The sequence below is a fragment of the Lipophrys pholis genome (assembly GCF_963383615.2).
Source record: "Lipophrys pholis genome assembly, chromosome: 1".
NCBI lineage: Eukaryota > Metazoa > Chordata > Actinopteri > Blenniiformes > Blenniidae > Lipophrys > Lipophrys pholis.
This window is the reverse complement of record NC_137635.1, coordinates 39,788,355-39,814,581: the sequence shown is the minus strand read 5'-3', so window position 1 is coordinate 39,814,581 and position 26,227 is coordinate 39,788,355. Positions and strand designations below refer to the sequence as shown.

The following is a 26,227-nucleotide window of genomic DNA, read 5'->3' as shown; positions in this document are numbered from 1 at the left end:
TGTGTGTCTATGGTGCGGTTTAAAATTGGGGGGTAGCGGGGCCCGGGCGTTCTACCGCTGACAAGCGGCAGAACCCCGAAAGCGGCTTACCCCCTCAAGACCCTGCGTGACTAAGTGTGGTTAAAATTGTGGGTGGTGCAAAGTCGGGGGAGGACCCAGACCGCAGTTAAGTAGCCCGGCCCCCCCACCTAGGCACCGCCCCACTGTTCCCTATTGTGGGGTAATATAAGGTGAGGTAAGGCAGGGAGGGTTCTGAGGGAGGGGGTCCACCCGTCGCTATGACCTTGGCCCAGCTGGACCCCCCGCGCTGCCCCACCCCACCCCCGAGCGGCCGGCCTAGGACCCGGGGAGCCACACCCCCCCCAACAAGGCGCCGTAAGGGGACCCGGGCAGGGAGCCCCCACCCCACCCAACGGCCAGACAGCAGAGTCTGAGACCCGCAGGGCCCAGTGCGAGCCCAGCCGGAGGCCAGTGGTCAGGGCACCCCCCCTTGAACACCCCATTCGCCCACACAGCCCCACCCCCCAACACACACACACACACACACACACACACACCCATCAGGCCCTGGAGGTCACTCTCAGTCAACCGTCCATCCAGAACCCGGAGCCCCCCCGTCCCCCGCTCCCCCCAATCCAGGAATGAGGCAGACCCGGAGCGCGGCAGCAGGGGCCAACCCGCCCCACCGGGGGAGGGGGCCAGAGGGTATGCTTTATAAAGACTCTCTGCATACTTTGCAGCTCATATTCTACTAATAACACTGCTGAGAAAAAGCTTAGGAGTCTTTCGATGGCTGGACTGGAAGGTTGAGTTAAAAGAGCTTCTGATCTGTGACGCACATTTTAATCTGCAACGGTTCAGATTAGGCAGCAGTAAATCTCCTCCTGGTGGAGGAGTATCTCGGGGTGTTAATGAGTAATGGGAGGGGGGATGATGAGACTGGGCACAGATTCAAAGTAGTACAGTGTTAGAACCAGACTGAAGAGGTGAAGACGGAGCAAAGCTCCCCGCGAACTGGCCGCTCGGCTCCGGCAATGACCTTTTGGGTCACGATCGTCAGAATGAGATCATGGATACAAGCAGGTGAAATGACTTTTCCCCACAGGCTGGCAAGCTTTTACTCTTTGTGATTGAGTGAGGAGCTCGATCATCCGTGGGACATTTAAAGCCTGCTGCCAGTGGGCCATCTTTTCAAGGCACATGAAACCACCACCAGCACCCAGACAGACAGCCGGAGCTGGGTCTTTACACAATCACATCATTAGGAGACAAAAGATGTGATGAAATACGAAGTAGAATATTTCCTTCTAATATAAAGTAGAAACATCAACAGCCCTGGACTGGCAGCTCGGAGGACTAAACACTGTGATCCGACCTGAGCTTTTCTTATTTCCAGCACATTTCTTTTGCTATGTATCTGATTCCTGTTGTGTCCCTATTTCTCTTCATAGCAACAGCTCCGGGTATTATAAAAGACAAATTAGTTATATGTTCACATTCCGAATAAATCAAGAAGTCATTTCGGAAAACAGCCTCAACCTTTGTGTTTTTGCCTACATTTTTTCATTATGATCACATAAATGTTTTCAGATGAATTTGCAATTTATTAAATTAACTTGTTGCCCTTATGTTTCCAGCCCACACTGTAATTCAACAGTATCATTAGTGGGATTTGAAAAGCATGATGTTTTTTTTTTCTTCTTTGCAACGTACTCATTGTTTAGTAGACATCTCTGCATCCCGGCCGCCTCCAAAGAGATACGTCTCAATGTCTTCGGATGATGTTTGACTTGGCATGTCCCAAGGTACATCTAATTCAGGATGAACAATTTTGACAACAACTAAGACGCATTTCATCCTTGTAAGCCACGTCGCTGAGGTGGGTTAGCATATTCACCGACACGCTGTTATTTGCTCGTACAAACTCCACTGAAGCCACAGTGAGCCGTACATGAGCACTGTCCATCCTCATGAGCCAGGAAACATATATATATATATATATATAGCCATTTTATTTGCTTGCATGATTGAGAGATCTTTTTTTTATTTTTTTATTTTTTTAACCATGTTTGAGTCTAGACTGCTTAGTAAAGGCTGCCAGACAATAAGGTTTCTGTTTGGATGTAGGCCTGCAAACACACACAGCTGAGGATTTATAGCAGATCAACATTAGTGACCTTGTCCTGCTTGTGATTCCTATATTGTGCCACTAATCTAGTTTCCCCTGGCAGACAATTATTTTAATTTCTCTTCCTGTAATAAGTTTTTTTGCACTCTGTCCACATGATTTAAAATTAGATTGATTTTATTGGTACTTTGAACCCATATTAATGTTAACGGAGGAAGTGAACTGAACTTTTTCTGCTGCTATTTCCTCTTAATTCTTTTAAGTAAAGATGCATGTCAAAGGTTTTCATCAGAAAATGCAGAGACAATTTCTCAAAGCAAAGTAAGAACAGGATTTATAACCCAAACATGGCTTTCTTGGCGTTTTTATAACAGTGCAGAAACAATATATATAGAAATAATGACCTCGTTCCAGAGGAAAGTCGGAGGATAAATAATTTTATGTTCTTCTGTTTCTTGCAGAATTCCCAGATCTTCTCACATTCCCAAACACGGGAACAGAAGCATTTCTCATATCATTTCTGTGTCTCGTAAACATGTGCAATTTTACCGGTGTTATATCTGTGGACATGGAGAATAGTGCAGGGTACGCAAGCTTAAAACGAAACTCGTTTCCAAATATGCTGAATTCAAAACACTGGCTGGGAGAAAGTATTCGACTCCGCTGCTGCCAGTATTACAGCAATCTAGACGTTCCTCTCTGTGTTCATGCTTTTGAAGGCTATCATGAGGCCGCGTCGCCTTTCCAGATGTAGTAGGAAGTGATTCCTGATGTGTTAGTTCATAATGGGCCCAAAACGAGAATATGTTAAAATGCAATGTATGGAACTTTGTGTTGCTTTGTTCTCTCACTCAGATTGAGGTGTCAAAATATGTTGGTTTTTTGCATGTGTAGCATGGTCTGTGAGTGATATACTGTATTTTCTGCATAGTGATGATGTGTGTGCAGAACTGTATTTCATTTATTTTAAATCTGTGATATGTTTTGCTATTTAAACTACTTCGACAACAACAACGACTACCACTACTACTACTACTACTACTACTACTACTACTACTACTACTACTACTACTGCTAGTACTGCTGCAGCATTAACTGCTCAACAAAAAGAGCTATCACATACACAACCCAAACAAAACCTGTTTAAACATGATCCTTTTAAATAAAAAGGGCACATGAACATAAAAGGGCATTGTTCTGTAAGGAAATAGCAACTACAATTAAGAACACAAAATGTTAGATATTCATTTAAAGCCATTGCATAAAGATGATATGTTCCTCTTTTGAGAGGGAATATTCCACTATTTTCAGTCTATTCCAGGTCATCATGGAAAACACAACTCTGTTGTGGTGCTTTTATTCATAATTTTGAGCAGGCCAGCACCAGACGACCAAAGAAATTTTCGATTAGCGTCACTAAGATTTACTGTATGTGTGCATCATACACTGTATTTCATTCTGAGGGTAATACTGAAGCTGTGTCTCTGTGATATTTCTTTCAGTAGCAGTCGTGTTTTATTAGATTTTTATTATCAGTCTTTTAAACCTCAATTAATTGTATTCGGGACACATTTTGGATGAGCATTGATCAGTACCAGGAACTGAATGTGTCATATGTAATAAATACAGAACCTATAAAACAAGCTCTCCATTTGATCTTTATCCACTTTATTGCTTTTATAACTGCAATTATGGGCAGTATAGGACAGTTACTTTTGTCAAATATATACAAAATATCAGAAAATATGTTGAAACAAATGATGGTATAAATATTCACCTGCTTTAGACTACTGAGAAGTCACAACAGAAGTCTGTTTCACTGTATAGTAATCTAATCTTGTGGTGATGAAAGTCTCCCAAGTAAACACGAGTCAGGTGAATGCAATGCTTGTCTGCAAAGATTGTGTAAAAAAAAAAAAAAACCTGTTTGGGGAAGGTCTGATCACCTGCTGGAAAAAATAAATAAAAAATCTGCCAGTAAAATCACATCAGGATGAGGAAATAATATACCAAAAAATAGTTACTGAATGATAGAAAAGAGACAGACAGCCGCACTGTGGATGAATGGCAGAGAGCAAGGTGAAAATAATGATTTACTGAAGGACAACGTGATTCAGTTTACCAGATGAGCACAACAAGGGGACAGGACTGTTCTTTAAACAGAAATGGACTTCGTGCTCATGCAGCCTCCAAAATGCGTCACTTTGAGAAACAACCTCATCCATTTTCACAGCCGTTGTGACGGCTCCCACGCCGCGAGCGTCCTGGCCTCGGACACTTCGACACACGGATGGAGAAAGATGGGAGTGAACAACCAATCTTGAGATTGTAAATTGAAATACTTGCAACGGAGCCACAGGCACGCCGTTTAAGAAAGACATCAATCTGAAGTGAGCGTGCTGGAAAAGCTACAAAGAAAACAATCAAAGACAAAAGAAGAAGAAGAAGAACTCATGGAGTCAGGGGGAGAAAAGGAGAGGGCAGAGAACAACGAACAGTCAAATAAGTTGAAGTATGAGAGGAAACTCCTTGACACACTGCGGAGTCCGGAGGGACAGGAGCCACAATTTATAATCCTCCAGTTTCACAGCCAGAGCTCCTGCAGGAGCTTTGATTGAAGACTCACTCAGCTTGCATGATACTTCGACTTTTTTCTTTGCTCCAGGATGAAGTCAGGAGACAGATGGCTGAACTTAACAACTTCTCATCCGTGAAGAAACAAGATTTCATTTCAATATTAATATATTTTGCTCATTTGATTAGATTTTTTTTTTTTTTGGTGCAGCCACTTACTTTTGTTTTAGATCACAATTATTCACATCGCAATTCTATAGTTAATCATTTTAATTTGAACATTTATGAGAATCCACAATTTGTAAATTCTTGTCAATTTTATTCACAAGAATTAAATATATAAATGCAGTTAAAGGGAAATGCATCCGAGGTGGATATTTTATTTTTCTTTTTTCAACCATTTTTATAGATACTTTAAAACTTCTGACAGGCCGTAAAAAATAAACCAGCACTCTATGTCTGACTATGAAATAAGTGAAAACATGAATGAGACGGCTCCATGCCAAACTCCAGCTGGCGAAGCAGAGTCAATGCGTCTCCCGAGAGGAGATCTTTGATGAACCATGAAGAAGTTTCCTCTATTAAAGTCAGTTATTGTATCTTCCTTCTCTAAGATGCCTTCAGTCCATGAAATCACCATCTGGTCATTTTGAGAAGATTAGATGAAGTTATGTCAAATTACTCTTCAGTCCATAGACGTAAATCTCCGGGATACCAAAGCATTACAAATTGCCTATTTTAGCTCTCAAATACATGCGGAACCTGAAAAAGGTATGATTCCATGCTACATCAAGCTGATTGAGCCAGACCATGCTGTTTAGTTTTCTAATTTTAAAGGTATGTACAAAAGGTCAGCTTTAAGTAAAACCAACATGAGTATTGCTTTTTCTTTCTGCCCATCAGCAGTTTCACATTTTATGAGTTCATTCTCCTGTAATCCTGAGAAATAGTCTTTACAATGCCAGACATACCATCTCTTACCTGAGGGTTGTTATTATTCACAACATGACCTCTTTTGTCATCAACTTTACCGAAGAAAAAACTCAATCTAGAAGCAACAAAGAGTTCAAGGTAAACGCCAACTCTTGGGATTGTGCTGTGGTTGATTGATTCTTACCAAGGATTCCTCAAACAAGCCTCACAGATTCAACGTCCATCCGCCCGGTGATGCTGCTGAATGCATTACTGACGAGTACGAGTCAGCATCAAACACACCTACATTGGAGACATTCACATTTCCATTCATCCTCACTGACAGCATATGATATTAACAATAGGAGAACCAAAGCTGTGGAGGAGAGAGTTTAGACTGGCCAAGAAAAGAACTCTGAACTAAAGCAGTTTTTCTCCTGTGTGGCGTCAAATTCAACGTACGTCAGACCAAAGGCAGCATGCATGGACTTAGGAGATTGGTGGTCATAAACCAGAGCGACTACAGTGGAAGTACAAAGGGATTCAATTTACAGAATTCCTGAATAATTAGTTTTAAATTAAGACATTTATATTAGTCACTATTTCTAAAGCATGTCCAGGTGCCCACTTGCACTACACAGGCTACTTGTAATGAACTGCATCCTCTTTTTCATCCCCCCGAATCTTCCTGGGTGTGTGTGTGTGTGTGTGTGTGTGTGTGTGTGTGTGTGTGTGTGTGTGTGTGTGTGTGTGTGTGTGTGTGTGTGTGTGTGTGTGTGTGTGTGTGTGTGTGTGTGTGTGTGTGTGTGTGTCTGCATATTCTGGTTCCTTCCAGAAAGTAAAAGAAGTGTGTATCTTCAGTAGATTTGTGACTCTAAATTGCTGGTAGGTGTGTGTCTGATCGCCTTGCTGTGTTCGTCCTGTGACCTCATGATGATCTGTCCAGTGTCTGACCATCATCCACTGCGATCGGTTTCAAGACCCCCACGACCCTGAGCTGGAAAAAGCACGTCAGGAAGCCTGATGGATGAGTGTTTAGTTGCACATCAGCAGGTGGCTTCCTCCCCTACCTGGTATGAGTGCTGTCTTCCTCAGACAACGTCTTTCTGTTCACAGGACTCAGAGAATAAACATGACGACTCAGTACCAACAAATCAACTGAAATATCAAGCGAAGCCTTTTATCATCATTCATTATTCGATTTATGTTTTTCTGGTAATCTGCAAATGAGCTTTCTGGCATCTTGGGATTTGTCTGTTTCCTGCTCAGACTCAAGACAAACAGACCATTTTGGAGCAAAACAATCAGAAAAACATAAATGAGCCTCTTCGTCATTCAGACATGTTTCCTTTTTTATTTTCTTGAAAAGCTTCTTTGTCTGTATGTGGACACAGAGCATATTTGTTGCGGTGCTTTTGAACCAGCCGATCTATTAACCAATTTCATGTGTTATCAATGCCTGGACCTACAGACAAATAATGCATTCACTTACAGCAATCATCCATTTCTTTGAACTAAACGAATAATCTTTTTAATTGCAAAACAGAGCAGACATTCCCCATAACCATAAAAAAGCTTCCAAATGTAACAGCAGTAAAGGGCAATACATTAGTCTGGCTTCCATCAGTCTGTGCATGTTTTGTCTGTTTATGACATTGCTCCACATATTTAGAAGCCACATAAATCTCACATAAATACATCTGGACATTGTACTCAAAGTGGTATTTACTGTACAGATGCAGTCATTATCAATAAATATACTGGCAGATATTTAGAGCTGATCATACATAAGGTTGAAGAATGCATTTAGTGTTACCCACAAACCCTCTGATGTCCAGTGTTTGTTGGTTGTTGTTGTTGTCTTTTAAGTAAAAATGAAATATAATAAAATGGCAGGATCGTCTTTTGGGTCCCACCATGCAGTAAATATGTCCACCACTTTTTCAATTTAATTTTACAGCCCTCTAATTTTCCAAGTGCCGTCTCCTGTTGTGTCTCGAGCCCGTCACGTGGGGGCGGCGCATTTATGTGTTGGTCGCTCATCCTTGTCTTCAGTGGCGCGTCTTCACAGCCAGGGAGGAACCTGAAGGAGCGCACCGAGGATTTACCGAGGACCAAGTAAGTGACGCCTCCTTCCTCCTCTTCTTCCCTCGAGCTGAAAACCACGAGGCTCATTCTTCCTCTCTCATCAAACAGATCTCACCATCGTCATCTTCACCATCATGAGGAAGATCCTCGGCACACACTTGTTGTGCTTGGTCCTGCTGGCGCTGCCACTGTCCTGGGCAGAGGACACGAAGAAAGACGCGAGGAAAAGTGCGAATGGCACAGGTGAGGACATGGGAAGGATTTATTTCATTTCTCACGCTTTTCTCTGAAAATATTGCTGTTTATAATCTGAAAAAAACAAAACAAAACAAAAACAAAAAACGTCTGGCTGTGACACACCGACGTGTGAGCTATAATGATTCCAAAAACGTTCTTTAAATTTCATTATATTAATTTGCAGGTTAATATAATTGTTACAATTAGACGTGTGGAGGTAGTACGATTCTTTTTTATTGAGGATGAAAAAAATATTCTTATTCATGTCTAAATGTATTAATTACTGGACATACACTTCTAATTATAGGTTTTATTTTGGATTGGTGTGCAAGACTTTACGAAATCATGAGATGGTGTGAATACATAAACAAGTATTCTGCATTTAATCATTTCAGGAAAAAATAAAATTCAATGTTTTAACCTGTGTAAATACATATGAATCCTCAAAAAGGACTGCTTGAGTTCCAGATTACCTGCAGATTACCTGAACAACACCAGGCCATATTGGTCTGAAATGGATACAGACTGGAAGATGTCCTTCGTCACTTACATAGAGAGTATTTTGAAAATGAAAAAAAAGAAACTTGTTCAAGGAATATTGGAGATAATTTCAGGCTCAAAAATGTGACTTTTGTTTGAAGATATCAAACTCACAAAAAAAAGAAGCTCACAATGGAAATAAACCCCCGAATCTTACAATAAATTTTGTTCACCTGTAAGTTTTCAATATATGTTGACATATATTGCACTTCCTGTTTGTTGCATGTTTACATGCTGTGTAACAATATGATACAGGACATTTTGGTTTGCTGTTTTTCACCAAAATGCATTAGTGTAAATTTGGATGTCGACTATGTAAATTTACACAGCCTATGTGTATTTGTGGGTTAACTTCAAAGACTCCAATCTTGTGTAAATAATCCAGATTCATTTTCTTGAGTCTGGGTTTGGATTAAAGATTCATGGTGTAATTTTTAGAGGACAAGTTAGGCACAAAGTGTTTAATTCAGTTTTCGCAATTCCAGATGTGTTTTCATAAATTCAGTGTTGTCCTGTGTCGACTTCCAAAAGTCGGGCTCACTTTTGAAGAATCTGTGTCGACTTTGTAAAGAGCAGCGTTGTGTTTTGAAGAGTCATGGTCAGGTATAAAAGTGCGAGTGCCTTTTAAAGATTTAAAATCCAGTAGAAAAAGCCAGAGTTTCATTTACTAAAACAAAGTGTGAAAAATCGCGTCCAGGTGTGGTTTAAAAAGTCCACATAATAGTTCAAGTGTCCAAGTCCAGCTTCACAAGTCTTTGTTTACTTTAGAGAGTTTGTGTCCAGTTTAAAAAGTCCAGGCTACAGAGTTTGGTTCTGGTTTAAGAAATAATTTTTTCATCATTTTCTTTTATTAAGAGGATATTAAATAAAGGATTAAATAGTCTACTACTGAGGAAATTTACTTGTATATTGAAAAAGTAGACATCAACCGCTGACTTGATTAGAGACAAAAGATCTTGAGCTTGTGTTTTTGTATATGCTGTTGATATAAACAAACACATCAAGCTGCACTGAAGCTTGAGAACAACTAAATTGTGGATCTGTTGGAACATAGAAAATATGCAAAGTACTGGGGTTCCAATAGAAAGATTGTGAAACACTTGTTGACTCGCAGAAACTGAAATATAGTCATTTCTTTTTCAACCACTTTTGTGCCTCGGGAAGAACCTTGATTGTTGGGCTGATTTATAATAAGTTACAACATGAAAAGCACCTTCATAATACCGTGGACCTTGAGGCACAGACGCCATAAGACAGGCGAAGGCGCCCAGTGATCTGAAATGTCCTGTAATATGAGGCAGGGGGATGTTAGCAGCTGAGCCTTTAAATCCTCTTGGTTGTGAGTTAGAGCCTCCGAGGATCAGACTTGTTTTTACTGCACATCTCACAGATGTCCCATCAGAAGGTTGCAGGATGTGGAGACCATGTCAGCTCTTTGTTTGTTGCATTCTTCAAATCATTTATGAAAAGTCTTTTTTTTTTAACTGTTTTGACAGTCGGTCTGCAGGATGAGTCAAAGTGGCATTTACATTCATTTTATTTTATCTCATTTTATTTTTTGACATTGCACCTTGTCGTCTAAACAATGTTAAAGAACAAAACCTGATAGCCTCAGCTTTTTGTCAAGTTATCACTCCAACGTGTGGCTTGCTGGTGCATTCTGTAGTGGACCAGTACAGCCACTGGGATCTGTCTCCAATCAAAACTCACACACAAGAGACTATATTACACTATTTGTTTTCATATCTTTGCCAGCATTTATGGCTTGACTGCAGGCTCCTCTTCCTCCGCTCTGAGACACAACCACATGTACCAATGTTTATCCACACACCCATTAGGAAGTCTCCGCTCCCTGAAGCCTGTTACCACTTTTGACAAAACCAGGTACACCCTGCATAACAAGCTGTTTAGCTGTTCTCCATGTGTGGTAACCCTGTTGTTTAGCCGTCACATTAAAATGCTTCAGGGTGGTTACATTGCAACTTTTTTCCAGCTTGCAACACCAATAATTTTAAGAAGTGACTGTTCGCTCAAAGGCTGATATATCTCACCCCTTGAAAGGTGCTGGTGTAACGAGAAAACAGATGTAATTCACTTCACCTGCTTGTGATTTGAAAGATCTGGCTTTGCGGGTGTAATATTCCCTCTGCAGCTGATGTGGTCAGTGTGTTAGCAAACTCTGAGCACACATGCAGTAGACATTACTGTTACCATTTGTCTGAAGTTCTGTCATCAGTGTCATTCACTCCAACAATGACGGAGGAAAACATTGATGTTCTTTTCTTTACCCGCTGCCAAATGTTCCATATTCACCAAAAAGTAAGGGAAATCTCTATGAAGCAAGCATGGACTTGACATGAGAAAGATTGTTTCATCAGGGGCTGTTGAGAAGATTGATGCCGGGTCCTTAGTAAGTTCACTATTTCAAGTCGTCATGTAAATTCATCTCACGGGAAAATATCAGAGTGTGGATGAGGGGATCCGTATCAGCAAGAGAAGAGGCTGGAAATGTAACCAAGCTGCATGAAGTCATGAGACATGAAGACCTCACATCTGTCCTGGATGGAAAGGTGCAGCAGCCATCAGTCTGGAAGTTGAAGGAAAAAGTGTGAAGTTGAATAATTTGTTGCTCTTGTGATTCCATGCAGTGTCCAGCCAATGAGGACGTGTGTGTGTGTGTTTCCAAACAAGCCCTTAGGAGCACTTGCAGGGAGATGGAAACGATGAGGTGAAATGGTTAGACGGCATAAAACAAAAACCCACATCCTAATTATTGTGTTTCGCTCACATATTCCGTTGACTTTTTGTCATGTAAGATGTGAGAAACAAAACCACTGATGATCAATATCTCATGTTAAGAAATAAACTTGAGGGTTTTGAGCCTGGAGACCAGTGTGTGAATCTTCACAATCATCTCTGCTTCATACATTATAGTGAAACTATATACGTATGATATTGTCTTTATACTAACTAACCAATATATTCTGCTCAAGCTGTTCTTTTTCTGAGCTTAACGAAGGAGACGCATTCTGGGTTTGTACATAGCATTGATGGGTTTACCTGAACCAACAGGAGGGGACATGGTTTGAAGTCAGTCAGCTGCGATTTAAAGCATGTGCCCACAAACATGAGGACGAAATAACCTCTCTAATCATTTGTATCAAGTGTTTTTTATATATATTTTTTTATATTTGAATAGGCTGTCACTGTCAATTTCAATACATTAACTTCACCTTAAAGTTTGCCATAAAGGTTCAAATAGAATTGTAAAAAAAAGAAAAGCGCAAACCCATAAGTGTCACATTTTCTGACCTCACATTAAGAACACTGGCATATATTACCAATAATAACAATGTAATAGTTCATAATAGATTTTTTTTTTTTTTTTTTTAATGTTTAACCATTTTTCAGAACAGTCAGGGTTATATTACAAAAATACCCATCAAAATACACACAAAAATTATTTATACAATCAACATTGTCGGGAACAAAGAAAGATTGACCAGGTGACGGGATGAAAGTAGAGTGGATCGTTTTTAATTCTGTTGTTGATTCCGTCATGTATATGCTGGGGGGGGGGTTGCCCCCCAGGTGTAAATGTGTCTCTACCCTGTGATGAATGAAAACTTTCCTGGGGTTCACCCTGAAGGGTCTCTGCCTCCCGCAGTGCTGAGGTGGATTGTTACTCGGTGGGCTGAGGGAGGCCAGAGCACGGGAGGAGTTTTTTTGTTTTTTTATTGCTTTCAAAATGTACTTATTTCTGTCGTTGGCACAAGTACTTTCATATAGTCTTATTTAGATTTGATGCATTCATTTGTGGAACAAGGCAAGTGCACATCAACAAACTGAGCTCAGCCAAGAGTCTGTTTTTCATTAGCAGGCCGAGCAAATGTTACAGAGGATATAAAAATGAAATGCATGCAGATACGATGATAAAAATGAGATTAAAAAATGAAAAGTTAAAAACATTTATTTCAGGAGATCCATAAAGCATGTATCCCAGAGGCTTCTAATTGGGAAGCTGAAAAACAATAAAGACATTACGCAACTGTTGGATGTTAAGTCATGCAAAGACGTAGAGAGAACGCACCCAATGCATTTCCTAAATTACATTCAACAACCAATTACACAGCAACACACAGCTGCTGCAGATTTCTCCGCCTCACATCCTCGAGGCAAACGGGTTTATTCCCGTTTTTCTTAAAAGTATGGAATTGGAAAGAGATGTCAGAAGCCTGTGAACTCGCCGTCACGTGAAAGGAACCAGCTTGGGATGATTTCAGATTTCTGACCGGGTTCATTATCACTCGCTCGTCAGAAGATGGCCCACTGCGCTCATCAGGGGATGGACATGCTCAGCGACAATACTAAGGTGGGCTGTGGCTTTTTAACCATGCTCAGTTGACACTAAGGGGAACCAAGAGAATATCCCCTACACCATGACACCAGCGGTCGGAATCGTTGACACAAGGCAGGATGGATCCACGCTTTCATGTTTTTTTTACATCAAATCTTCTGCTGTCCAATTCTGTTGAGCCTGCGTGAACGGCAGCTTCAGTTTTCTTACCCGAGGTGGTCTGCTGATGTTGTCCATCAGCGTTAAGGTTCCACATGTTGTTTGATCAGCGATGGCCCGCTGCACCGCTTGCTTGTAACGACTGGTCATTTGAGTTACTCAAAGAACTGAAGATCTGCTATCCTTCAGCAGGTCATGTTTGTCCATGTCTACATGCTTCAACGCGCAGCGTTTCTGCTTCTGTTTTATGTTTGGTGCAGCTGTTATCGGAACGAGCTGAAGTTTGAGATACCAGTTAGGAGTTCATCACAGTAATCTATAAGTGATGTGACAGTGAGTGCGTTTGATTAATCAAAAGCACGCCGCTATGCTGTTGAAAGGGCTAAATTAACAGTCACCATGTTCCATAAAACAATTTGACAAAACCCTGTTATGTTATTTACTTTTCCTTTTCAAGAACAAAGGATATCTGTAACCGACTCGCACTGTTTTTTCCAGGAAGAATTGAACGGGAGAGGGATGTTAGATGATTAGCTATAAACCAGCTTTACCGACAAATTGGGCAGGGATTATGAAAATGGAATCCTGAAGAAAATAATATCCAGATTTTGTAAAACAGAAATTAGACCTTGATCCAGTAACTACAGAATTACCAAAACATCAGCAACCTTGTTTTTGTCCCCCTTTCAGCCAAGGCAGAGATCAAATTCCCCCATTTGTTTCCACTCAGAGGAAGGAAGATAAAAGTTGGCCCACCTGATGACAGAGTAATTTTATTGTCTCAAGGCCTTCGCATGCAGTGATGCCCAAATATTCAAGCCTGTGAAGCCTTGTTTTCTGGTGTGTTCTATGTCTGTCACTTTCACTCTGCTGTTCCAAAAGTTTCCCCCACGGGTTAACAATGCTGAGTTCTCTGCAGCCCTGGAACTTGTGGTGGCGGAGGGGTGAATACAGGTTCGTGTCAATCTGCCAACATGGGTGGTCTCTCCAGGAGGGGCTTCTTTGTGCCATGTGATGTCGGGGGAATCTATTCATTTGTGGTTGCTTGAAACGGTTTGCATGGGAAAATCACAAGGAGAAGACAGTCTGCCATGTGGTCTGCCATTAGATTATACTCTGGATGTGTCCCAGCAAAGATTTCAGCAACACCCGCCATACAGTATTCAATACATTTATCTCTTCTTTTTTTTTTGTTGAGGCAAATCCCATCAGCCATGTTGGCGATTAGATTGTACGCAGACAGAAATCTTTATTTTGCATCTTGAATAAACTTAAATAAATTTTGAGCATTATTATGATGCAGGGGTTCTGTTTTCAGGAACAAGATTAACAGATAGGCCAAAGACGTTTCTCTCAGCAATTGAACTCGATTGATCCGTAGAGTCCTCATTCATCCATCTATTTACTTTTAGATCTGTCCTCTATTCTTGGTTTATTCACATTTGGCCCACTTGGCTTGGGATTTGAAACCCTGACGTTAGATAAAAAGCAGAATACATCCAGTACATATTTATGCAAATGTAAATTTACTAGCAGAAAACCTAAGCTCTTTGTATTGATGAAGTTGAAGGAAAAAGACAAAAACACAAAACGAGTTTCTAAATGCGTAAACAATTAAAAAAAAAAAGAAAAAGGGTAGCGTGAATCATAGCACATTACAAGACACCAGTTAAATTTCCTTTTGAAAGCCAGATGTGTAAAATAGGAACAATTTACTGAATGTGCCACTGTCATTTTCAATCCCAGCTTGGAGCCAAACGAAGTCAAGACGACTGTTTGCAAGGCAAAAATTATCTGCGCCTCCACAAAGTCACGCCACAGTAAGTACCTATGCCATTTATTCATTCAGTTGTTTGTTTGTCATGTGATTCCTGGCCAACAAAACAGAAAGCAGTGAGTAGATCCAAATCAGCTGTCAAATACCTCATGAAAACAATTTTTCCCAGTCTATCGCAGCCTGCGATGACAGTTTCACTCCACATGAGGGCATCATGCTGCAAGCGTCAGTGTTTTGCACAAGGACACTTCAGCAGAGCCGAAGGACCATGACACCGCCATGACTCGGATTGTGTGCGTTTTGTGCGTGAATCAGAACATGTTAAGTCTTCTTCTCTCTGCTGACATTGCTTTTAGAAACACAAGTCAAGCGTCGTGGCTCCTGCCCGCCGCTGCAGCCGTCTGATGGAGAGCTGCGCCTCACACATGCCGTGCTGCGACCCGTGCGCCTCCTGTCGCTGTCGACTCTTCAACACCATCTGCCACTGCTGGAGGATGAACCCCGTGTGCTTGAAGCGGACCTAGACGGAGCGCCCACCACCCTAAACACACACGCCACATGTTTCCATTCTGCACACACACACCGCAAAGGTTCAGGAAACTGACCCAACATATTTTGAGCTTGCAATAAGTCAAAAAGTCAACTGAAACAAGTGACACTTTTCTTAATTTGAGGACTGAGAGGCTGAAAACATACGTCTGTATCCTGATATGTTACTGAAACCTGTGAGGGGATTGCCTATCACATTGTATTGTATTATATTAAAGCCTGTGTGAAGCAAATGCAAAGGTTTTCTTCTGAATACATCACATATGTTGAGTTGCAATGAGAAAAACTGAACTGAATTAGTTTGATCATTTGCCGTGTTTCGTAAAGATGGATTACATTGTTTTCTTTTTATTGAGTTTCTCTATTTTTTTAACTGAGCTCCTAATGATTCACATGCCATGGTCTAATTACAGAAGTAATCTCCTGGTGAACTACATTAAAATTCAGGGACTATCGCCTTTCTCTGCTCCATTTTCCTCGATATAAAGTCAATTAAACGGGTGAGCAGCGATGTTGGCAGACATCCGAGGAGAGCGTCATCTGCCTGTACCGTCATCACGTTACACCACGAAATATTGGTAACTTTGTGGGCTGCAAAAAGTATTTACCCACTAAATACCAACAACATCCGAGAGCAAACAATATTGCAGAGAATCTCAGGATTTATGACTCGATTCTGTCATTCAGAACACATTTTACACAGACCTATGACTCAAAACCAGACAAATACATTTGGCAACCATAGATATATTCCTTTGAGTATTCGTCGAGCACCTCACCTGGACATACGCAGTGGTAGACAGACAGGTGTCATAAACACACCAGCCTGTCGGTTTCCCCATCACAGCTGTAGTTTAGAGAGTTATCACTATATCATATAATTACAGGTTGGAGTTATCTGAAAGCCTTTGTAAAATGATGGCACAGACAGAAACGTGTTCCGTACATGTACATGTAAATCAGACAGACAAATGAGGAATTTGTGTCAAGAAAAAAAAAGAATCCAGCTCATAGTATGTTGATGTAGCAAAAGACGAGTGACGTTTACCTTTTCCACGTATAGACGATCACGTGTTGTCTTGTGTTTTGCTGCTTATGTAAATGTCATTTTTTATCTGCTGTTCCTCCAGTTAATCATGTGGAACTCCTACGCCTTGACATGACATGTTTAATAAATACATTTTTTATATGCTTATTTACACCCCATCCATCCATTTACATTTTTTGCCATTGAATTGAAAGATGTTAAAAGCCTATATTAACACTGCCGTTTTTCCAGTGGGTTTTTGAAAAGAGATCGCAGAACAAGTAAATACTTACTTTATTCATGAAATTCGGGAAAGAGAATGAAATGAAAGACAAAGTAATGATGTGTTGTGAAAATGTTTGCCGGCAGCTATGCTCTGGACTAACCAGATTTTTTTTTCTTCCCCAGGACAGTTGTGTAAAACACGAAACATGATAAGTATCAGGCTTGTATGGGGTATATTAACTCTTATTAACAAAGATGTGCAGACACATGTTGATGTTAATCTGTATGAGGTCCAAAATAAAATACATTTTTCATCCCTTGAATCCCATAACATATATATACATATATATATATATAGTGCATCACGTTGTCTGAGGCACTGTCTGCTTCTATTAATAAATGAGGTGAAAAGGAAGAAAGATTTCTGATTGTACGTGCATCCTGCTGTGGTGTAACTGCATCTGGTACAAGACACAACGGATGAGTCGATGTTTGTTTAATGTCACTCACTACACTCCAGAACAACTCCAACATGAACCTGAGTTATACGAGAAGTCTTTTTTCTCTCGTGTGTTTGAGCAGAGGAGAGCGGAGGATGTGAGTAATGAAGCCAAAGCAGCCCGCCTGAGTGTACTGACAAACATAAGGGCTGCAGTGGAATTTCTTGGTGTCAAAGGGGAAGAAAAAAAATAACGATATGATTTTTAGTCAGAGAGCAAAGAATGCAGAAGTAGAAAAAACACCCATCTAAGATGACTTTGAGCTGCAGCCAGTCCTGTAGATGATCCTGTGGCATCATGGCAGTGTGTCCAGAGCTCAGTTTTAATGTGGCTCATGGATATCTGGAGGGTCTCGTTCGTGGAATGAAAGGTGGGATTCTGACCCAGACCGATTATCATAATCTGACCCAGTGTGACACACTTGAAGGTAAGAGCTTTGCGTCACACTTTATCTACCTTTATAGCTTGCTCCATGTCTCATACATGCAGTTTTTCCGTTTCAGCAGCGGCGTTTCAGAAGTAGCTCTAGTGGAGTGATGACAGGGATCACCTTAAGCCCCCGGTACCTTCAGCTGCATCTTATTTATCAAAGGAACATTATTAAGCAGGAATTTAGGGATCCCATCTGTGTGTGTGTGTGTGTGTGTGTGTGTGTGTGTGTGTGTGTGTGTGTGTGTGTGTGTGTGTGTGTGTGTGTGTGTGTGTGTGTGTGTGTGTGTGTACTTCAGTTCAGCTCAGTAAAGACGAGGACCAGTGCTCAGGCGATCTTATACTTTCCAGTTGAAGGTCATGTCAACGCTGAAGTAATGTGGACAAGCAGGAAAGGAATTCTTCATATGGAGAAGTAAAATATCAGATCATTATACTGTCTATTGACAACAATTCTCATTTCTTATGTAGTCTTTGAATCTGGCAGGATACGATAAACAATGAACAGCTATTTTAACAGTATCAAGCTCACACACACTTGGCTGACTCTGTAGTGACTGTTTGTACTGTTCAGGATGTCCTTCGCTTATTGACAGGAAGCAGTAATGAAAAATAAAGCTCACGACTGAGGATCATTGTCATTTGTCTGAATATAAAAAAGGTAAAAATATATCAGTCCTGCTGTTTGTAAGGGGTTTTGAAGTGATGTGGATAAAGTATACTGCCTCATTTTGGGGATGGAATAAGTGGAAAAGCTGCTGAAAAGAACCGTAACCATCAAACACAACTTTTAATTCAGCAAGCATTTGGCAGAAACTCTTGTATGTGACAACCAGAGTGGACAAGCATTTGGAGCCTTCAGTTATTCTGCACGCATAAGTAAATATTGGGGCATTGAATTTCTACCTTTTTTCATTTGGTAAACGATCTTTGCCTCGAGATCATTGCGTCTGTCAAAACCTCATTCAAAGACTCAAACAAGGACTAACAGCTCAGTGAATGCACATTTGCCATTTACGTGACATTAAATCACAAAGAAACTTGTAAAACAGAGAACCTGCAATAAAACTACTTTTTTTCTCTATGTCACCATAGCAAGTGATTTTAAATCAATCCGTCTTTGGCTACACGGTGATCATAGATAAATCAGATCAATCTAATGATGAAGGTCCAGTATAGTTATCTCCTTGGCAGGGGAATCACCAAGTAGGTAGAGGTGAGCCTAAATAAGCCATAACCATAACAGAACTTAACACTTCGGACACAATTCCTACAGATGAGCATGATAGTTTTTCACTAACTGTTGTGAGCATTTGGGAATTGTGAGCCATAAGCATTTGTGTGTAAGATTAAGCTGTAATGTATTTATGAAGTTGGTCAAAAGACAAAAGCAGCCTCTTGAATCAGACATTCTGTGTGATTCAGCTTCCTCTGGTTTTTCAGGAGGTACAAACTAAAAGGAATCTGCTTCTTCTTCTGCTTTTTAAACAACAGATGAGTCTAAACCCATGAGCCAATGCCTTTCCTCTCCTCCATCCAGACATGAAGCTCCACCTTCAGGGCACTGACTACGGCAAACTGCTGTCCTCGGCTGAAGAAGACTTGACTGTTTCTCTGGTCGACGTGAAACTGAGGGAGAATCTGCTGACTGAGTTCCGCTACCTGCGCTCCAACGCCCAGCCACCGCTCTCCACCTTCCTGGACTACATCACGTACGCAGAGCTAGTGACTGAACATTAGTGATTCCAAATATCTTTTAGCAGTGGAGTTACTTAATTTGTACTTGTTGTTACTTTTATTTTCTATTTTGATTATAATATGTGATTACTGTACATATCAACAGATTGGTAGTTGGCAGGTTCAAGTCCCACCTCCCTGATCAAGACCCTTGATGTATAATGCAGCACTGTGGCAGCCCGATGCTCCTGGCATGTATACTCCAGGTTAATTATGAATAGGATTTGTTAAAAACAGAAGGAATTTCCCTAAAGAGACCGATAAAGTCTGCTTTCTTTCTTTCTGATCTAGCTCTGTAAAACTTGAGCCGACCTTTTCAGCAGAAGGTCAAACTGATGATGCCAAGATAAAGCGGATACTAAAACGTTCTACCAAAGACATGTACAAAGTTCACTTAAACGTGAGTTAATGTCTAGTTAATGCTTGGTACATTTTAATGGTGGTGTCACGGTCAGATTAAAGACAATGAAATAATAACTGTTAAGACAGCAGTTTGACGTAAAGGTAACAGCTTCAGTATTTGGAATTAGATTACTGAATCTGTGATAGTAAACAGTTAACAGTTTGAGACTAGTGATGTTAAATAGTCCCCCCTAACTCTAAAAACGTTAGATCACTGTAGGTGCATCAATATAAACTGTGCAGACGTTAAGGGACAAGCTGCTAATCATATAGTTCATTAGTTCATCGTGAAAAAAATTATCACAATTTGTCCCAAAACACAATTTTTACTCAGAAAGTGCATGCTCAGTTTGTCTCACAGTGAGGAATCAATAGTACTTTTTTTTCTTTTCAAACTCAACAAATATTTTTAATGTTAACATGCTATTACTAGAAAGAGTCATATAAATGCTTCACACACACGCACGCACGCACGCACGCACGCGCACACACACACACACACACACAGATGCTCACCATTCCCTGCTTCACTGTGCTCTCTGTGTTGCCATAGTTACAGCTACATGATCGACAACGTGGTGATGCTGATCTCTGGGGCCCTGAAACACAGAGAGGTGGCAGAGCTGCTCCCACGGTGTCATCCACTGGGAGCTTTTGACCAGATGGCAGCCGTGGGCATCGCTCGCACCCCAACCGAGCTTTATTCAGCCATCCTGGTGGACACACCACTGGGTAACATTTGTTTTACTTCCGCCAAACCAAGTTCTATTCCGGATTCAGTAATAATAATGGTAATAATATCAGTTGCTGATTCATTGCTATACAGTCAGAGACATCGAAGGGATTAAAAATCACAGCATCTTGTTTTAATTATTGAATGCCATTCTATGATTAAACCACATTTGAGTCAGGAAAGATGAACACTACTGGACACAGAGACTTCTCTGGTTGTTTTTTATAGTCTGTCGTAAAGTCACTTGTGAAACAAAATTATAGCGGCAACGAATGCTGCTGAAAAGAAAGGCTGAAACCAGGCTAGGAGACCAGACCAGACTGCACAGTTGTTATGAGCAGACAAATAACTGATTGGATCAAAACTCAATAGAAACAACTAAAATGTATACAAATCATCATAAATGAATTAAGTGGGTTTTTTTGGGTTCTTAATTCATTCACCATGTTGGTGTAGTAGGCTGGTGTAGTGGGCTGGTGTAGTGGGCTCACAATATGTGTTTATCAAGCATGAACTTGGGGTTTATAAATGTTCTCCCTGTGCATGTCTGCGTTTTCTCAGATAATCTGCTTTGCTCTAACAGTCCAAAAACATGCGTTACAGTTTAGTCCAAATTTACTCCAAATTGCCTGTAGTGACCGTCTCTGTGTCTGTCTTGTGATGGAGTAGTTACCGGTGTGCAATGTACTCTGCCTTGAATCAGTCAGCTGGGATCGGCTCCAGCACCCTGGGACTGAGCTGAATAAGTGGTATAGAAGATAGATGGGAGGATTTCATCATTTCATCCAGGTGGCGTTCATATAGTTCTGGCTTCATTGTTTTGGAAAGCTTCTGTTGTCCATCGTTGTCATCGGTAACTCTGAAACGTCTTGGATCAAAACTGATTTTCATTGATCAACAATAAGTTTAGAACAAATTCAGACAGGTGGTGAGCACTAAACCAGGATTACATTTATTATGTTTACATATAAAAAAATACTTTGGGATTGATATTAAAGCTTGATCAATTAAAAAAAATAAAAAAAAGTATGATCACAGATGGTGAAATTGAAGCTGGCTGTATTATGTGTCACAGCTCCATTTTTTCAGGACGCTGTGTCAGAGTCCAGCCTGGACGACATGGAGGCAGAGATCCTGAGGAACAAACTGTATAAGGTGCCTTGCACAGCAGTAAAATCTCTAGATTTTACTGCTGTGTTAACAGTGTTAACCAGCCACAGATGACCAGTGTTTTACTGTGGCGTCAATGGACTCAACCTCATCATGTCTTTTTTACCACCCGAAAAGGCCTATTTAGAGTCTTTTCACAGTTTCTGCAGCGACATGGGCGGTGCCACAAAGGATGTAATGTGCCCCATCCTGGAGGTACTCAGATCATTTCCACTATACTGGCTGATTTTACTGTGGTTTGGAGACTTTTCCTGCTGTAAACATGCCACCCTCACTTACATGCTGCAGTTTGAGGCAGACAGACGCGCCTTCATCATCACAGTGAACTCCTTTGGGACGGATCTCAGCGGTGCCGACAGGAGCACGCTCTATCCATCATGTGGCAAGCTCTATCCTGAAGGACTGCGACTCCTCGCCAGTGCAGAGGAGCACGAGCAGGTCAAAGCTGTGGCCGATTCTTATCCCGTAAGTCACAATCACCGAGGACTAAAGCGCCGTTCACACTTATCAGCTGTGTTTCTGCTCCTGGTCTTATTCGCACTTTAGTGTCACATGTGGTTTTGAATGGAGAGCTGCACACACGCTGCTGCAGGTCCTTACAGGTTGATCAGTCCTGCTGTGTGGTGAATAAATATAACTGAAGTCAGACACAAGGTTGACTTTAACCTAAACATCCCCGCAGGACTATAAAATCCTTTTTGAAGATCCGGAGCGAGGATCTGATTTCAAGACTCTTGAGGACAGATTCTTTGAACAAGAGGTATTACATAACTTTTACGTATCTCAGCGTCTCTTCCTGGTAACTTCTGTCTTTGAACCAAACAACACATTTCACATTTGTTGTTTATAACTTGTTCATGACTTCTTTTTTTCTTCTCAGGTCAAGCTGAATGCACTTGCTTTCCTGCAGCAGTTCCACTTTGGAGTATTTTACTCTTACATTAAACTGAAGGAGCAGGAGAGCCGCAACATCATCTGGATCGCCGAGTGTGTCACACAGAGACAAAAGTCCAAGATACATAACTACATTCCCATTTTCCAATGAGAAAATTCATTTGGCTATACAGAAAAACACCGTGTTTTTTGGTGCACGCAGCAATGAAACGAATGCACTTAATCACGTTGGAAAATAAATGTATGACCCAAACGCGGTGATCAGATATTGATACTGTGGTTGCATCAAATTGAGATTTCAGCATCTTCAGTGTTTTTACTACAGACCAAAGAAAATTACACAAACTCATCATTTTTCAGAAAACTACTTGCTATAGTTACACATTCACATCATTGTCATCTTGTCTAAATACGACAGAGGTTTACAAGACAGGAGGTGTCACAATGTCTGACTATTCAGTATAAAATAAAACATACAGTATACTGTACGTGATGAGTGGCATCCGAACATGAATATATACATTTTAGCAGCTGTCACCGCAGAGCAGGTAAATGTCTCATCTTTGCTCTTCCATGGATCGTCCTTCCTTTATGCTTTCACTGAAGATAAAGAAAAACAATATGAAGCAAAATTGTTTAATACTTTCATGCGTTCATATAATAAACACATTTCTTTACAATGGTGTCTCTTAATCTCAAGGATGCGTACTTGTTTAAAACAGAACAAGGTAAGTGTCTTTCCTAGCATTCAACAATATAATTGGAACACTGTGGGTTTTTTTTTTACAAACAGGTAATATCAATGAAGAGGTGAAGCAAAAGAAGAGTAGCATAACAGTAGATGAACAATATAAAGATTATACTAAAGAAATCAATAACTTGTAAGTCTTTTTCTTGAGATACAACAGGTTCAAATGTATGTAATTTGTTATTGCGACCTCTGAAAGGAACAGCCGAACGCTCCTCTCTCGAAAGATTTGTTTGTTTTTATACAACAAATAAAGATCAATTCATTCTAAGAATGTATATTTGACGAAAACATAAACAAACCATCAAAATTAAGTTAAGTGAAAAAGTAAAAACACCTCCAGGTAATTGGTAGTTATCATCCACTTTTCTTTTTGAAATAGTATCTTTTAACAGCGATTACTAATACATCTGTAGCTGATCTGTATTAAAGCACTGAATAGTTCTATTTAGGTAAAATTAACCTAACGTCCATGTTTTTGGCAGTTAAACAGAAAAGTCACCTAAAACATTGTGTTGTCATATAAGAAAAAAACAAACTGCGCTCACTTCTGCTGTCACGCATGTCAATGACACAGCTTATAAAAAAGTCAAAAGACATGCCACTATGATAAAATCAAAACCTCAGTCACAGGCAAAACTGACTTTGATCACTATCAAAAACTGAATTTAAGGCAGCGCTGTAGTGCAGGATCACATCTATAATCAGTTTGAAGGTTTCATAACGGCTGACATAGACGTTTTGGGTAGAAAACCACACCCAAATAAAGCAAACCCTTATTATGCTCACATTACTATATTTTGGTTGTCTACAGCATGTCACCAGTAATGTGAGAGAAAATTATATATGATGGAGTTAATTATCCATTTATTTGTTGGCACAGCCGGTTAGGACTGTGAATCCAGTCTGCAACTCATCGGCCTCACTAATGTTTTTCTGTCATAACAAGTATTAATCATGAGTTGAATGGTGGATTTCGTATCATAATCTCATGAATTTCAAAACAGTCATTAGCCTGAAGGGTTTAAATGGATGTCAGTGATCTCATATGGGGGTGAACGTGTACCTAGCGGAGTACTGAGGAGGTTTTGAGTAAAAGCACAGGATTGTGAGTACTTTAAGGAATTCCTGATAAGTCCCTGATAATTCACTGAACAAAATGCAGCCTGCTCGTGACGCATCCTTGAGATTGAGATATGTACTGTGTCGTATGCAAAGCACACTGGAAGCGTCTGGTCATGCACTCCTTGTGTAATGCTGTAACTTACAGCACTGCATGGGGACTTCCAGCGGGACGTAATTCCACTGGCAGAGGTGAACAAAAGCTGCTGCGAGTCTGCACGGCGCTCCGGAGGAGCTGGACTCACACACTGACAGGAACTGAATTGGATCCACCTGCAGACATGCACATGATGTTGCGAGCATGAAACACAAGCAGTACGCAGAAAATGGCTGTCCCCTTCACTTTATCCGCTCCGTTTTTCTGGCATTGCTCCTCAATACCGCAAGTTTGCAAAGTGCTTTTCCGTTTGTACCACATGAAATTACTTCACCCAGACAAGTGTGCTCGCAGTGCCTCCGGCAGCCACACACTGTATTCAACCAATCAGGTTGCAAACACAGCTGAGAATTTCTTAGCACCTCTTATTCCAACACATCTCTTCAGAAAGAGGCTGCTGATGCATACCAGCTGTGTTTTCTTTCTTACCACCCTGAAACAGGAACTCAGAGGAGAATCCAAAGAAGAAAATAGATCGTCGCAGGTCAGCGGGCTTGTGGCTGGTGATGCTTTAGATTTCAGACACTTTGGTTTCATCTGAAGACAAAAACAAATGGTCGACGGGTAAGTGAGAGCTGGATACCTTCTGGACAACAGACCTTTACCAAAACAAATCTTATCGTTTTGTTCAGCCACACCTCAGATTACATTTGCATCAAAAAAAAAAAAAGTGAAAATCATTTATCCATCTTATAAAGGATTGCGAAGCATTGGATTCAAACCAAGGTGAAGACAGGTAACTCTCTGGACAAGCTGCCAGTGCATCACATAGCAAACATAGAAAGAAACAGTCACATAGTCGCAGTTTACGTGTGCAAATAGAAGGAAATTAGTGTTGGAATCAAATTATGGGCATAAATTAATTTTTTGAAATATACTGGGAGAAACAATCCATGTCTTTTCTCACCTGCCAACTTTGGAAAAACTCCTCCAAGTTCTCAGCTTGAGATCCGTCACGTAAGGGAAAATCATTCCCTGCTTCGTTGTCATTGGTCCCCAACAGGCCAGTGGACAAACCTGCGAATAAAACATAAAATACACGTGTCTGTTCAGAATGATGAAGCACAGTGCTGCATTTTTACAGGACCCTTTTGTGAAAAACAATAGAAACTTGAGACAAAGCATTTGTGGCATGACAGTGAGCAGAGGCTCATCTTCCATCACCCCGAATCTCTCGATTGTGCACAGATACAAGCGAGTGTGTCTTACCGTGTAACCATCCATCCAGAGTGAAGCTGCACACTTCAGCCGACAGATCACATGACATTGATCCTCCATTATGACTCCACACATTCAACATGTCGGAATGTTTCCTGACAGTCACTCCATTATCACTGTGAACTGTGTGCGCAGCAGTGTTGTTGCAGTCGGCCTTCACCTGCAAGACAAGCATTTCCTCCTTTCAGCACCATTGACTGTACAAACCTCTCGGGTCAACAGAGGTCACGAAGCTCCACTGCTCTCAGACGTACAGTACCTGTCCGTTTCGCTGAATGTGGAGGGAGGCGTTACTCATTTGGAGCAGGAGGAGGCTGTGGGGGTCGGTCCCGAGCAGCAGCGTGAAGGAGGGGTCGGTGCTGACGTCCTGGGCAAGGAGCAGTGGACACGAGCCTGGCAGCTCGTACAGGTGACCATCAAACGTCACTACGAACTGATCTGCCACCAACAAAGCTTGGTCTTTTGAAGAGAGACAAAAACAGATTGTTTCTTTTGTAGATTTCTCTAGTTTTCCTCTCTTTCGCTTATAAATTCTCTTCCTCCA

At 40.9% G+C, this 26,227-nt stretch overlaps 2 protein-coding genes across 2 annotated transcripts; both read left to right on the top strand.

The window, feature by feature from the left end:
- The first annotated feature begins 7,704 nt into the window (after positions 1–7,704).
- On the top strand, positions 7,705–15,551 carry asip2b (agouti signaling protein, nonagouti homolog (mouse) 2b). Its single transcript, XM_080474373.1, has 4 exons — positions 7,705–7,732; positions 7,811–7,945; positions 14,742–14,815; positions 15,129–15,551. Exons 2-4 carry the CDS (start codon positions 7,837–7,839, stop codon positions 15,294–15,296), a joined length of 351 nt encoding a protein of 116 aa, XP_080330499.1. The 5' UTR covers positions 7,705–7,732; positions 7,811–7,836; the 3' UTR covers positions 15,297–15,551.
- Positions 15,552–17,297: 1,746 nt separating this feature from the next.
- Positions 17,298–23,116, top strand: LOC308114510 (V-type proton ATPase subunit d 1-like). The gene is made up of 8 exons (XM_080471437.1): positions 17,298–17,500; positions 19,043–19,214; positions 20,195–20,373; positions 21,450–21,529; positions 21,662–21,739; positions 21,833–22,009; positions 22,227–22,304; positions 22,425–23,116. The coding sequence occupies exons 1-8, from the start codon at positions 17,371–17,373 to the stop codon at positions 22,587–22,589; spliced, it is 1,059 nt and encodes a 352-aa protein (XP_080327563.1). The 5' UTR covers positions 17,298–17,370; the 3' UTR covers positions 22,590–23,116.
- The last annotated feature ends 3,111 nt before the right edge of the window (positions 23,117–26,227 follow it).

Bases quoted from the DNA above. Each gene is read 5' to 3' on its own strand.
- asip2b (XM_080474373.1), top strand. From the start codon at position 7,837: ATGAGGAAGATCCTCGGCACACACTTGTTGTGCTTGGTCCTGCTGGCG. The intron at 7,946-14,741 runs GTGAGGACATGG...TTTCAATCCCAG, and splicing joins GAAAAGTGCGAATGGCACAG to CTTGGAGCCAAACGAAGTCA. The intron at 14,816-15,128 runs GTAAGTACCTAT...CATTGCTTTTAG, and splicing joins CTCCACAAAGTCACGCCACA to AAACACAAGTCAAGCGTCGT.
- LOC308114510 (XM_080471437.1), top strand. From the start codon at position 17,371: ATGGCAGTGTGTCCAGAGCTCAGTTTTAATGTGGCTCATGGATATCTG. The intron at 19,215-20,194 runs GTACGCAGAGCT...GTGTTGCCATAG, and splicing joins ACCTTCCTGGACTACATCAC to TTACAGCTACATGATCGACA. The intron at 21,740-21,832 runs GTACTCAGATCA...TACATGCTGCAG, and splicing joins TAATGTGCCCCATCCTGGAG to TTTGAGGCAGACAGACGCGC.